This window comes from Falco peregrinus, chromosome 16, assembly GCF_023634155.1.
Source record: "Falco peregrinus isolate bFalPer1 chromosome 16, bFalPer1.pri, whole genome shotgun sequence".
NCBI lineage: Eukaryota > Metazoa > Chordata > Aves > Falconiformes > Falconidae > Falco > Falco peregrinus.
The window spans coordinates 1,884,704-1,897,717 of NC_073736.1; the positions used below are offsets into that span (position 1 = coordinate 1,884,704).

The 13,014-nt window shown below is 56.0% G+C and overlaps 1 protein-coding gene across 1 annotated transcript; it reads right to left on the reverse strand.

The window, feature by feature from the left end:
• Positions 1-1,681: 1,681 nt before the first annotated feature.
• MYBPH (myosin binding protein H) lies at positions 1,682-12,708 on the reverse strand. Its single transcript, XM_005239665.3, has 11 exons — positions 12,236-12,708; positions 11,864-11,998; positions 9,798-9,965; positions 7,122-7,210; positions 5,904-6,099; positions 5,427-5,566; positions 5,122-5,281; positions 4,153-4,289; positions 3,565-3,751; positions 2,363-2,404; positions 1,682-1,774 (listed from the first exon to the last, which is right to left on the reverse strand). The coding sequence occupies exons 1-10, from the start codon at positions 12,474-12,476 to the stop codon at positions 2,394-2,396; spliced, it is 1,464 nt and encodes a 487-aa protein (XP_005239722.2). The 5' UTR covers positions 12,477-12,708; the 3' UTR covers positions 1,682-1,774; positions 2,363-2,393.
• Positions 12,709-13,014: the final 306 nt, after the last annotated feature.

Sequence of the window (13,014 nt, forward strand, 5' to 3'; positions counted from 1 at the left end):
GGGCTGCTGTTTACCGAGCACAGGTCTGATTCCCACTCGCATCTTATTCCTGCAAGAGGCTGCTTTCCTGGAACTGATGCCTTTGCCTGATCCTTGCTAAGGTGCCCAGAAACCTGACAACTGGGATGCTCATAAATAAAAAGGCATGTGAATGCTTTCAGAAAAAAACATCTAGTGGATTTTTCCACTCCATGCTCTCTGGACCTTTCCCTAGGAGAGCTCACTAAATGTGGATGCTGTTACCCACCCCAGTCCCCTGTGGGGTTACAAACACAGTCTTTGCCCCGTAGGATCACATTAAGAGTCTGGAAAGGGCACAGCATGCAGCATGACACAGTCTTGGAGCTGCTGCTTCCCCCTGCGTTAGCAACCCCCCCGCTAACACAGCCCAGCCCCTGTCCCCCAAAGGCTCCCACTGGCCCAAGCCACATGCCAAGATGCCAGGGACGTCAAGGGGGCCAGGACATCCCCAGCAGTGCCCGAGGGCAGGTGGGAGCGTGCCAGGGGAAGAGCTGCTCTCCACCTGCCAGACACACTGCAGCCTCTGCCCACTGCCACCACTAACCCCAACCACCTCGGTAAACCAGCCTGACCAGCAGCTGGGGTAAAAATTAATCCGACAATGCCCTCTGATGGTGGAAAGGATGGCTGGAGTGGACAGTGCGGAGCCCCTGGGAACAGCAGTATCCCCACAGACTTCATCCTGGGCATGACTGGGGGCACGCAGGGACAAAGCAGAGCTGCAGGAGTGATGCTGCGGGGAAGGGACAGCTTTCAGCTATGGGCACTGCCTGGCTTTGCTCTCCAGTGGCACCAAGGGCTGGGCTCGGATCTGCAGATGCCCAGGCTGGATCTGCACCCACGCCAGCAGTGCCAGCACCTGCCAGGATATGCCTCGCTCAGGGCAGGGTCTGGCCCCATGGCCAAGCTGGCAGATGGGGAAGAGAGCTCCTGCCCTTGCCCACCCCAGCCCCAGAGGGATGCTGTGCTGCAGGAGGGGGTACGCCAAGCTGCTGACCCCTGGCTAACGATGTGCTTAGTCAGTTTGATGGATCTGTCTGGGCTCTCTGTTAATAAACAGCATCTGACCTGAGCTGTCTCAGAGCTGTACGGAGTCATCTTTATGCACACGAGCTACCAGTAGCTAACAGGGACCATCCCTCCTCCTCCAGATAACACATCGGCACGTCCTGCCCCTGCTGTCTCATGCTGTGGGGAAGGGATGCTGGTGGCAGCATCATTGCTATGCTAGCATGGATAAAGAAATTGTACTTCCATGAAGAAGCATCAACATGCCACAGTTTTGATATTGCTTTTTCCACCCCCCAGCCAGAATGATTCTCCAGCAAGAAACATTTCCCCGTCCTTCTCCTTCCCGTTGTTGGGTTGCTACTGGTTTAATCATCTTCATATATTCTTCAGAAAGCTGGTCCTTTCTTTTCAAGCTGAAAAGCCATCCTCAGTTTGATTGGATGATTATATGAACCTGGAGCATACCTGGCAGCTCTCTCCCCTCTACCTCCCCCACCCAACACCCCCACAAGGAGCAGGACAGAGCGGTTTGGGCTTTTTTATTAGGACCAAAGCCCCTGAGATGGGCTTGTTTCCTTGTCACAGCTCCTACAGAGGACCATGCCATGGCAGGCTGAGGTACAGCCCCCCCCCCCCCCCCCCCCCCCCCGCCGAGAACTGCCAGGGAGGGGCAGGCCAGCAGAGACCATGGCCAGAAGCATCACCACATGTCATGCTACCACACAGCAGCTGCAGCATCCACCTGAGTAAAGGAATGAGATCTGAGTCCTGCAAGGGCATTGCTGCCAAGAGAGCAGTGGTGAGGGATGAGATGGGAAACCACATCCCAGCTACAGCTGTAATGGAAGACAAACCCGGCCCAGCTCTTCCACCCTCTCCCACCCCAAAAAACTCAGGTGCAACTTCTTTAGCTCTGCTTTTCCACCCCGCAGTCCCATTTCACACCCCTTTATACCTGCCCCCAGTACCTACACCCCTCATGTGCATCCAGCCCCTGATGCCCCAGGTCTCTGAGCCCTGTCTGCAAACTGGAGCTCTGCTAGCCATGCTGCCCCTGCACCTGCCAGGCACATCAGTCTCCACGGGCATGTTTTTCCTCCTGGCCATATTCACAGCCCTCCCTCCACCTTGCAAAAGGGCAGGTTTCTCTCAGGCTCCGCACCCGTGATTCCCACCCCACCAGTGCATCTCCAGCCATGGGATGATGGAGACCTGAGACTGGGGCTCCGTCAGCAGGTGACAAGGGCTAATTCAGGACACTCAACCCACCTCAACCCCGATGAAGTGATCCACCCTCCCCCTCCTTCCCACAGCCCTAACCCAGACCTACCTTGCTCTTCTTCTTGTGCTCTGATCTGTCCTCACTGGGGCACTGCAGGAGAGCACAGGAGATATAAACCCCCTGAACTTCCCTCGTCTTACTCCACTTTTGGCTACCAAAAGCAGGCCAGGGTATAACCAACTTATTCATGTGCACACGTACCAACACGCACCTACACACACCACCCTCACACATACACACTCCAAGCAATCATGCACATCCCCATCACTGCCTGCTCCTGGCCAGCTTGCCCACAAGGTCCCAGCCTGGGTGACTCCCAGGTGCTTGGTGTCCCCAGCACAACCAGCAGCTCATCCTCCTGGCAGACTTCACCGTGCTGCCTGCACGGCTGCGCTGACAGCCCTACCTGCAGGGCAGCGTGGTCAGGGCTGGCTGGGTCAGTGCTCACTGCATGGGCTGGGAGCCCTGCCACCAGCTGCCACAGAGCCAGCACCAACCCCATGCCGTGCTGGCAGCCCTGTGGCTCCAGCAGGGACCGAGGATGCTGGGCACCTGCCGGATCAGAGCCCTGCCTGCGTGAGAAGTAGGGCAGAGCATGTCTTGGGGCAAGCATGTGCTGGGAAGCCACGGAATGAGAAATAATAAGTGTGACACGTGTCTAAGGACACACTGCCACTCAAGGAACATGCATGTAGTGTGTGGGCATGCATCCTCCTGCATGCCAAGGAGGGTGTGCAGCATGCAGAGGCAGCATCTGCAGGGAGCAAAGCAGGGCACCCGCATGCAAGGGCTGGGCTGGGCGCTCTGCTGAGGCAGGGAAATGTGAGCTGGGAGCTCTAGGCAGGATCCTGAGGCATAAATCAGAACAACCCAGGTGCAAGTGGAGGGCGTTCAGCAGAGCCCCCACCCCCACCCCACCCCTGGCTTGGGACACAAGTGCTGGTAGGCACAGTGAGGGGCAAACGACTGTCCCAGCCTCCGCCAGCACCTCTGGTCCTCTGGCTCTGGAATTTCTGGTTTCCTCCCCATTTATTGGCCATGAATGAAGGCAAGCAATTTCAAGGTGTTTCAAGACCGATAACCCAAGAAGCCCAAAGCTCCAGCTCCAGCCCCATAGGGCTGCCCCATGTCCTTGGGCTTTACCATCACCAGGATCAACACAGAACAGGGACAAACGACACCACCGTGAAAGTGAGAACAGGAAAAGCAGGCAAGGAGGCCTGCTCCTCTATCTCCTCAGCCAATTTTACCTTTCACATCAAGTTTGCAGTCTACTGAGGCTTCCCCCAAGGGGTTCACAGCTTTGCAGGTGTAGATGCCCCCATCGAAAGGGCTGGGCTTGCGGATTTCCAGGGAGCAGACACCCTGCTCGATCATCGCTATGTATTTGGGGTCTTCCCGTATCTCCATCTGATTTTTCATCCAGATGATTTTAGGCTGGAAGGCAACAGGATTTGTTTGTTTGTTAAGACAGGGAGAGAAATGAGAAATCTAGCTGGCTCCAAAATGCAGCCACCTCCCTCTGCCGTGACCCTGCCTGAAGCTGGTGGCCATGGTGGGATTCATAGTCAGGAGTTCGAAGAGCTAAACTTCCCATTTTTGAGCCCTAAGCACTGCTCCACAGTTCCTTCCCCAGTGCAGAAAGAAACAAGACATGGCTTGAATTAAGACCTGTCACCCATCTCCATGCTTATGCTTATGTTTATACACTCCAAACCCACTCAGAATTGCCCTCTAACCTCATCCAGCCCTAACCCAACATGACCCACTGTCTCCCAGCACCTCCAGCCACCCTGCAGCATCCCCACTGGTGGCTGCCCAGGGGGGGAACCACTGACCTGGGGGAAGCCCCGGACGCAGCAGAAGAGATGTGTGCTGTAGCCTCGGGTCGTGGTTCGGTCTGTTAGGGGCTGGGTGAACTTTGGAGGCTCCATCATGTCCCGTTGGGGGATCTTTTCTGGCTGGTAAACAGTTTCTAAGAAAATAATTAAGTCTAGGCTGAGGCAGAGCTTGGGCTCCTGGGCTGACCAGTACATAGTCACAGGAATTCAGCCCAAGATACCCCAAAATGTTTCTGCTCCCTCACAAAACAAGCCAGACAGCATCTAGCCCGACCCAAGGACCTGGCCTTCAGCTCAGCCCAGCTCTGTCTATAGATCCCTTCTCATCCAGCCATGTCATGTTAGTTCCCAGTCTCTGCAGGGGACAGGGAAGATGCCAGTCTGCAAACCATCACTGCGATGCATGCTACATGCGGCTTGCCAGATACAGGCCAGACACCTCTCTGGATCTCCTAGTCCATCCCCAAAATTCAGGGCAGAGAAGTAGGAGCTGGAGATAAGCTCTGCAAGTGGCAGAGACCCCAGCTCACTATGTGCTACCATGGAGCAGGATGGAAATAGCTGGAGGGAGAATGGGGCTGAGGGATGCTGGTTTGGAGGTTTGGCCCCGAGATGGACCACTGCACGGGTGCCTTCCTCTGCTGGCCCTGAGCTGTGGGGTTAAAGCCAGGGCTGATCCTCACCCCTCCCAGCTCCTGCTTTGATTCCGTCCCAGGAATTTCCATGCCTTGATCCCACCCATGGGGCTGACCATGGCACAAGTCTTCCTTGGAGGCAAAAGGAGGTGTAGAAGGAGGGCAGAGGACCTCGCCCTCAGGGCTGCACAGCCTGGGGACAGGGACCTGCCTTGGCATCAGCCCAGCAGCATCACCACAACACCGAGGAAGCCCCACTAGCCCAAATGGGCATAGGACCCTTCTTGCCCATCAGCATCCCCCAACCCCTTAGCCAAAGCCTTGTCCCTACTTGTCTTCTGGATGTGGGCCACCCCAGAGGCGACAGCCGCCTTCTCGCTCAGTCCACAGGCATTTTCCGCGAACACCCGGAATGAGTAGGTATTGCCGATGATGAGGTCGGAGATGGTGCAGCTGGTGCGGGTGCAGCGCTCCAGTGCTGTGAACCATTTCTGGGAGGAGGGGAGTGAAAAGAGTGGTGAGGAAAGGCAGGCTGTCCAAAGGATGTAGAAGGCATGTGGGGAGACAGGGGTGTGCAGCTGCTCCACTCCCACCAGGACATCCCCAGCACCAGGACACAGGAGTGCCCAGACTCACCCCACTCTTCTTGTCTGACTTCTGCACCCTGTAGCCCTTAATGTCGGAGTTGCCATTGTCCACTGGGGGGGTCCACTCCAGCGCCACATTAAAGCCCCACACATCCACCAGCTTCAGGTTCTGGGGGGGGCCTGGTGGCTCTGCAAACACAAACCCTCACAGGGTGGCATCCTAATTTGCTCCCCCTGCATTCTGTGCCTTGACCACCCCTTGCACCTCGCTTTTAATCTCTTATCACCCTGTTGCAGCACACGAGGGATGAGAAGCTGCAATGGGCATGGGTGGCAGAAGCCCTGCATCCCCAGGCAGAGGAGTTAATCTCCATGACACTGCAGAAGATCCCGTGGAAGAGGGACACCAGAATCCCCTGCCTTGTTGGTAGCCCTGTCCCATCCCACCCAGAGCAAGAGCTATCCCCAGCCAAGGGGCAGAAACGAGCCCCAGGGTGGCCCTGCAGGGTCCCATCCCCAACCTTACCGATCACTCGAATGTCCAGGGTAGCCTTGTCCTCCGCTCCATTTACCCGCACGGCAAGCTCGTACTTGCCCGAATCGCTGCGCTGCGCGTTGCGGATGTAGAAGATGGTGTCACTCTCCAAGTTGCGGATGTTGATGCGGCTGGTGTCCAGGGGCTGGTCACCCTTGGTCCAGATCACCTCAGGCTGCGGCTTTCCCTGGAGCAACCCACGCAGGCAGGTTAGGAGCCACTTGAGCACATGGTCCCACCACATCCTGCGGGGAAGGATGGGTGGACAGAGCCAACCTGCTTTGTCCAGGCAGCAGTGGCCTGGATCTGGCCTCTCCCATCCAGCAGTCCCCAGGGATGGAACTACAGCCGGTCCCTGCCAGTCCCACTGATGTGAAGCCATCAGGCTCCAGGGATGATGCTGGAACATGCTGGTCTCCCAGAGTCCTTATGGAGCAAGCCCAGCTTTACCTGCCCAGGGTATCTCAGGCAAAGGTGTGCTCCTGCGGTGCAGACACTGAGCCCAGGTTCCAGCCTAGCAGCAGGGGCTTGAATTCAGCATCCAGGGCAAATTCATGCCTGGAGCACAGGCAGAGCAGGCTCCCAGCTGCTTATGAGACATGGCATGGACATGTCCCTCAACTCTGGGGCAGCTTTCTGCCTCTCGCTTTCCCCTGCTTGACCAGCATGTTTCAGGACTGGTTTTCTCTATCTCAGATGCCATGATGGAGATGCTTTGGTGATGCCCCACACAGTATATGATCAGTTGAGGAGAGGACCTGCAGCCTGGCCCACCAGTTTCTGCATCACTCCCCCCATCACACAGCCCTGGGGCTGCCCTGCTCCAAAGGCAGCTGCTTTCCCCAGGAAGGTCCCCACTGCTGTGCTGTGGGGTCTTGTGGTACATGGCCAGATCCCTGCCAGGAACATGAGCTGAACAGGGCTCATGGGCAGAGGCAGCAGCAATAGCTAGCCCATGCCCTAGCATGTTTGGAGTGGTCCTGTTGTCACTACTAGCAACGAAAATGCAGCAGGAGAAAAATGGGAACTAGGCAGGAACGGGAGAGATGTTCCCACCCCATCTCCCACCCTTGGCCCATGAGACATGGGGATCAGGATAAGCCAGCCCACTGTTGGCCCCAGGCATGTCACGGGGGCTAGAAAAGTCACTGCAGAAGCCAACCTGCAGAGAAAGAGCCTGGGGGAGTAACTCCCAATTCATCCACCTACCTGGAAAGGGATCATCATGTTCACAGCATCCCCAACGCGCCTGACATACGTCTGCCGCAGGTGACGAGGCACACGGATCCTCGGGAGCTCTGGGGACCAGAAAGTTATGCAGTGGGGCCAAGAAAATCACAGCCCCCAGCTGGCTGACCCACCCCATGCATCCCCCCACTTGGCCATCCAGAAATCCCACCCAGAAACACAGCCACCTCTTCCATCCCATCTCCTGGACATGCTTGCTTCCCTGCAGGGCCGTGCCAACCTACCCCATTGCCTGCACCCCAAAATTACACACATCCTTGAGCCCCCAGGTCACCAACCCGACAGCACCACCCCGATGGACCATTCGCCTCCATTGTAGCCAGGCCACGGACACCAACATGGGCTTACCCAGAAGAGCCACAGCACAGCCTACAGGGCAGCAAGGCAGAGGACAGCATCTCTGCGTTAGGAAATATTTCTCCCCAGTTCAGAAAGCAGACTGCCCAGAGGCACACAACCCAACTTTTAACAAGGACAAGGCTCGCCAGACCTCCACCTTCGATGTGCGCTCAAGGCCATTGCAAGACCAAGATGGTGCATGGTTCCTCACAGCAGAGCTGTGAAAGCCCCAGGCTTAAAACGAAGGCTAACATCCCCAAGGGAACATAACAAAGATAAGCAAAAAACGCCCTGGAGAATGTTGATGGAGTCTCCTTCCCAGGGTGAAAATAGCAGCAGCCATGTAACCCTACCGGGTCGGTGCCACTGGGTGATCCTTCTGGAGAGGCATTGGGTTTATGTGAGCCACTCATAAAAAGCTGCATGTCTCTGCCTGGATTAAACGTGCCGGAGCTTAGCTCTGGGGAGGGGGCATGGTCAGAATTAACCCGGGACTGAGCAATGGCTAAACAGCTGTGAGCGTGAAACACCGGCAGTGGGCTGGGGAGGGCAGGGAGATGCCCAGCAGTCCCAGATGGCCCCGCTGACAGCTGAGATGGTCCCTCCTCTGCTCTTGCTGCTATTCATTTCGGGGATCCGTGCATCGATGCTGCCACTTGGGCTCATCAGTCTCAGCGGGGCAGAGAAATCTGACCTCGGTGGAGGAATGTTAATTCATGGGTGCTTTCTCCAGCTCTGTGCGCCTTGCTCAGCTGGAGAGGGCTGGACAGGGTTGGTGGCCCAGGTGACGTGCTGCTGTGGGTGGAAAGGCATTTTTCCTGCTCTAGCTCCCTGCAAAATGTAACTCCCACACCAAATCTTCATCTGGTTTCTCCTTGTCTCTCTCCACTTCCCAAACCCACTCATCCCACCTGTTTCCAAACTCTCTGCCGTCTGTATCGCTGCTATTTAAAATCCCTTGTGATGCTATAAATGAACCGATAAGTACAAAATGCAGTCCCAAATAAAATGCGAAGATCAGAAGGTAACGGACAGGGCAAAGAGGAATGGAGTTGTGGACACCACACAGACCAGCACCACTGGAGTGAACACAGGGGGGCAGAGGGACACTGGGGGCTAATTTGCTCCTCAAAGCCAGGCAACGTGCACAGGGCTGTATTTCAAATGAAATGCATGAGTGGGCACGTGCTGCTTGTTAATGAAGGGTTTCAGTCAGTAAAAAGAAAAGAGGGGGGAAGGAAACCAACCCAAACACCTCACCAGCACGGAGCAAGAGCAAGCTGTGCGTGGATCCTTCAGCTTTTTGGGTTTTACACCTCTCAGCTGGTACACACGGTTGGGACAGAGCTCAGGCAGCAGGGGCAGGGGGTTTGAAGTGGTGGGCGCAGCGAAGGATTAGAAGTGGGAAACACAAGTTGTGTACTTGGTATCTCACACCAGTCCTCCCTGCCTCATCCTCCCTGGTCCTACAAGTTATGTTGGGATGGCTTTGAGATCTGGAGGTAAACACGGCAGCAGACGCCAACCATAAAGCCATGTTCACCTCCTCCGGGCAGACTGAGAGGACAGACCCTGCAGGACCCCTTCCAGATGCTGATAGCCTTCTCCAAGCCTTTTCCTATGAAAAGCTGATGGTTCCTGGAAATAACTTTTGTTATTATTATTACTATTTTAAAGCAGCTGAAATACATGATGTGTTCTTTGAGTAATAGGAAAACCCGCGCTTTAATAATTCCTTGTAAAGGCAAAATAAGTCTATGTATTTGCTAAGTGAAAACTAACCTTGCAGTCATACATCAGCCTCAGCACATTCACAGCACCTCGGGAGGAATGCGAGTCTTGCTAAGCATGGGAGAAAGTCATTCATTGGCGAGTTCAGCATGATTAAAGTTCCCATGCTCCAGACTACCAGCTCGTGACTTTCCTTAGCTAAATAAACAAAGCTGTCCGATGTGTGTGTGATGGCATACTAGAGATGTAGTATGGCCAAGAAGAGGGAATGTGCTGGAAATGAAACAGTTTCTGAGATCTTGCAATGAAATCTGAAAATGTGGCTCTGCACCAAGTCCTTCACCCGCAAAGCTTCACCATCTGCAGGATCAGTGTTGTGAAGTCAGGGAGCTACTCCATCCCACCCCAAGAGAACTGGACAGAGTTACGGAGAATAACAACCTGGTCAGGGGCTGGATTGTGACCTGTTAGAGTGCGGAGGCTGCCCAGGCTACAAGGATGGACGGCGATTCCTTTGCACGGCTGGCAAAGCCCACAGGACCCACGCGCGGCAGGAGCGGTACTTACGGAGGATCTCCTTGATGAGGACTGGCTGCTCCAATGTCGCCGGGACACTGGCCCCGCTGGCGCTGACAGCCTTCACCCGCACACGGACCTTGTCACCGGAGTTGAGGTCCTGTATTGTGTAGCGGGTGGAAAGAAAAGGCTCCTCGTTCACGGCCGTCCAGTCTGTGCCTGCGATGAACAAGCAGAGCACTTCAGCCGTGCGGTGGACAGACGGACGCACACCCCAAAGAGCAGGATCAAGCCACAGGGGTGAAACCAGAGGTAAAGAGCCTCTCCCTTCCTTGCAAAGACTGCATGATTTGGGGCAGCAGCAGAAAAAGGTATCTTAGAGGGGAGGTTGGCCACCCCGCCCTGCCAGGGAGCGTGGGGCACGAAATGCTGGCAGAAGCTCAACTGTTGTTCAGGAGGCTGTTTGCAAGCAAGAAAAGGCATTAGGCCAGCAAACATGGTCCCTGCTGACCTTCCAGGTGAATTTCTAGAAGTAGTTAAGATCCTTTGACAGCCCTGCCAGCCAGTCTGCTCCCCTCACTGCCCCAGGGTAACTTGCTGGGGCTCACCATGTTCCCCAGCACACCTTCCACATCAGGCAAGGTCTGCTCGTCACCTGTCAGCTAGACATCTCTGACTGTTCTTCCTGCTTGGAAGGGGCATCTCAAACTCACCCCCTAGCCAAGATGCAGAAGCCTCCCCCCCAACAGCTAGCTAACACAGCCTTGTGATGTGCCAAAGCTCTTAACAGGTTTCTCAGTTAGAAAACAGCTGCCCCAGTCACCAAGGGACTGGCTGTCCCAGGTGGGCAGTTAGAGCCACCCGTGAGTGCTGGTGTTTGCTAAGCCACCATGTGCACCTTCAAACCAAGAAGGTTTTCCTGTCAGGGCCATTGGACCAGCCAGATCCCACCAGCTCCTCTTGCCCTTCACCATGGGCATTACTCACACCAGCCCTCACTGGGATCTCACCGTATTTTAGCCACCCAGGGTCTTGCACTAGCCCAAATACCGCAGTCACGGAGCCCATGTGGTTTTCACTGAATGACTAGCGCTCTCCTGTCACCCAGCCAAGCTCAAAGCAAGCTAGGAGAGCATCCAAAACTGTGACCTTTGGGTGGCTGTCAGCCAGCACCCTCCAGGAGTGGCTGCATCTCTCCTTCTCCCACACAAGGGCCTCATCCCCCATCCCAGTTTACCTCCCCAGTCCCCAGCCCAATGATGGAAGCCTCCCACAGCCAAGCATGTGTTGATCGTGTGTGCCACGAGCTAAACAGCCAAGGGTCACAGACCAAGCTCCCCAAGGCCCATTGACAACCTGGGTCTCTCAAACCACCGCAGCCACATACAGCACCCAGCCCACCAGTCCCAGCCTCCCCTTGCAGATCCTCCCAGCCACACAAGTCATTCACTTTCACCCCAAAGCCAAGCAGGGCTTCAAGAGAGCACCCAAAACACAAGTTTTACCCACCTAGCCCATTCCACCAACCAGCCATGCAACTGGAGAAGCGCAGATAATTGTTGCCACCCACCAGCTCACCTCCATCCACAATGGCCATTCTCCTTCCAAACATCTCAAGCCCCATCTGGCTCAGGCAGGGCTTGCCTGCCGATCTATGGTAGCCCCTCTTGCGCTGCCCAGGATCCTTTCCCCCCTCATCCTCCCACCTTACCCCCATTCCTTCTGCACTTCATTTCAGACTAACGTGGGACAATCACATCTTCTTCATCCTGAGGTCTTACACCACCATCCCAACCCCAGGTTTCTGCAGAGCTGGAGTTCATCAGAGACCACCCTCACTGGGTATGCTGGTCTCTCCTCCTCCCTCTAACACAGCAGTGATATTAAAACCCATCCAGACCCCTGCTAAAGACACCACTGCTATCTGAAGCCAGTGGGAAGCCCTGTTCCTCCATGGAAAAAAAAAAAAAAAATCATTTAAAATGAACCCATTTGAGCAAAGAAAAGAAAATGGTCCCCAGGGACACGCACTTCCAGGTTCTGCCCAGCTCCATCCCATGCCTCCCCAGCAACACAGCAGCTCTCCACGCTTACGAGGCAGGAAAGCCCAAGCCTACTTCCATCTTTGCAGATCTCCACCACGTATCCATCCAGGCCCGACTGGCCTGTCCGTTCTGGGGCTTTCCAGGTCAGCATAACCGAGTTTTCGCTCACTCCTTCCACAGCCAAGGACAAGGGGGAGCTGGGCGGCTCTGTAACAAGCGCAGTGGTGAGGACAGGCTCTCGAGTACTGGGGCTGCTGGAGGGCAATCACCCACCCTCCATGTTGGTCCTCAGCCCCCCCCTCCTCCTAATCCCCCAGCCTAATCCCACTGCAAAAATACCCTTGATGACTTCATCCCTCCATCCCTTCACCCCAGCACCCCCCATGCCCCCTCCCAGCCTTGCATATCTCCCCTCCCCGCTTCGGTGTCCGATCCCGTCCTCACCTGCCTTTGGTTTCTCAGGCTTCGGTTCAGGGGCTGGGGCTTGGGGTTCAGCTGGGGGAGCCGGGGGACCTTCTTCAGGGGCTGGAGTCGCTTCTGGTGTAGGGACAGAAGCGGACTCATCTGCAGGGGCTGGGGGCTGCTCAGGGGCTGGGGGCTCTTCAGCAGCTGGGGCTGGCACTGGCTCTTCTTTTGGAGCTGCCGGAGCTGGGTCTGTGGCCGGAGGTGCAGTTTTGCCGGTCATTGCTGCAAAGCCGGGGGGGCTGGAGAAGAGGGTGTTTTGGGGGGTCTCTTCTCTGGGATCTCTGCTCTGTTTTGGGGTCCCTGCTCCAGACCAAAGGTATCTCCTCCAGATCTGGGATCTTGACTCTGAAGCTGGGGTCCCTGCTCTGGACCAGGCGTCTCCACTCTGGACGGAGAGTCTCTGCTCCGGGACGGCTGTCCTGGGAGGGGGGAACCGGCTGTCCTGGGAGGGGGGAACCAGGTCACTGAGCCAGAACAGGGGCTGGGAGATTTTTATAGGCTTCGGCTGGCACTTGTCACCTCCCTGCAAACCAATCTGCCTGCGCAGGCGGGGGCCGCCAGGAATAGCCACCCGGGACCTGCACATTCAGCAGCATGCCGCTACCCCTCCTATAGGGCCGCAGCATATGGTCCTGCCCCCACCCCCCAGGCTCGCACGGGACTGGTCAGGCCAGAGCCAGGTCACCTTTCCTTGGGGACATGTCTCCTGTGCCCAGCACCAGCAGCCCTCTAGCTATGGACTTCCCAACGCCCTCACT

Excerpts from the sequence above, each read along its gene's own strand:
- MYBPH (XM_005239665.3), bottom strand. The coding sequence starts at position 12,476 with ATGACCGGCAAAACTGCACCTCCGGCCACAGACCCAGCTCCGGCAGCT. Across the intron at positions 9,966-11,863 it reads GGAGATCTGCAAAGATGGAA|GCACAGACTGGACGGCCGTG; the intron begins GTAGGCTTGGGC and ends TGTTCATCGCAG. Across the intron at positions 4,290-5,121 it reads GGCCCACATCCAGAAGACAA|AAACTGTTTACCAGCCAGAA; the intron begins GTAGGGACAAGG and ends TTATTTTCTTAG.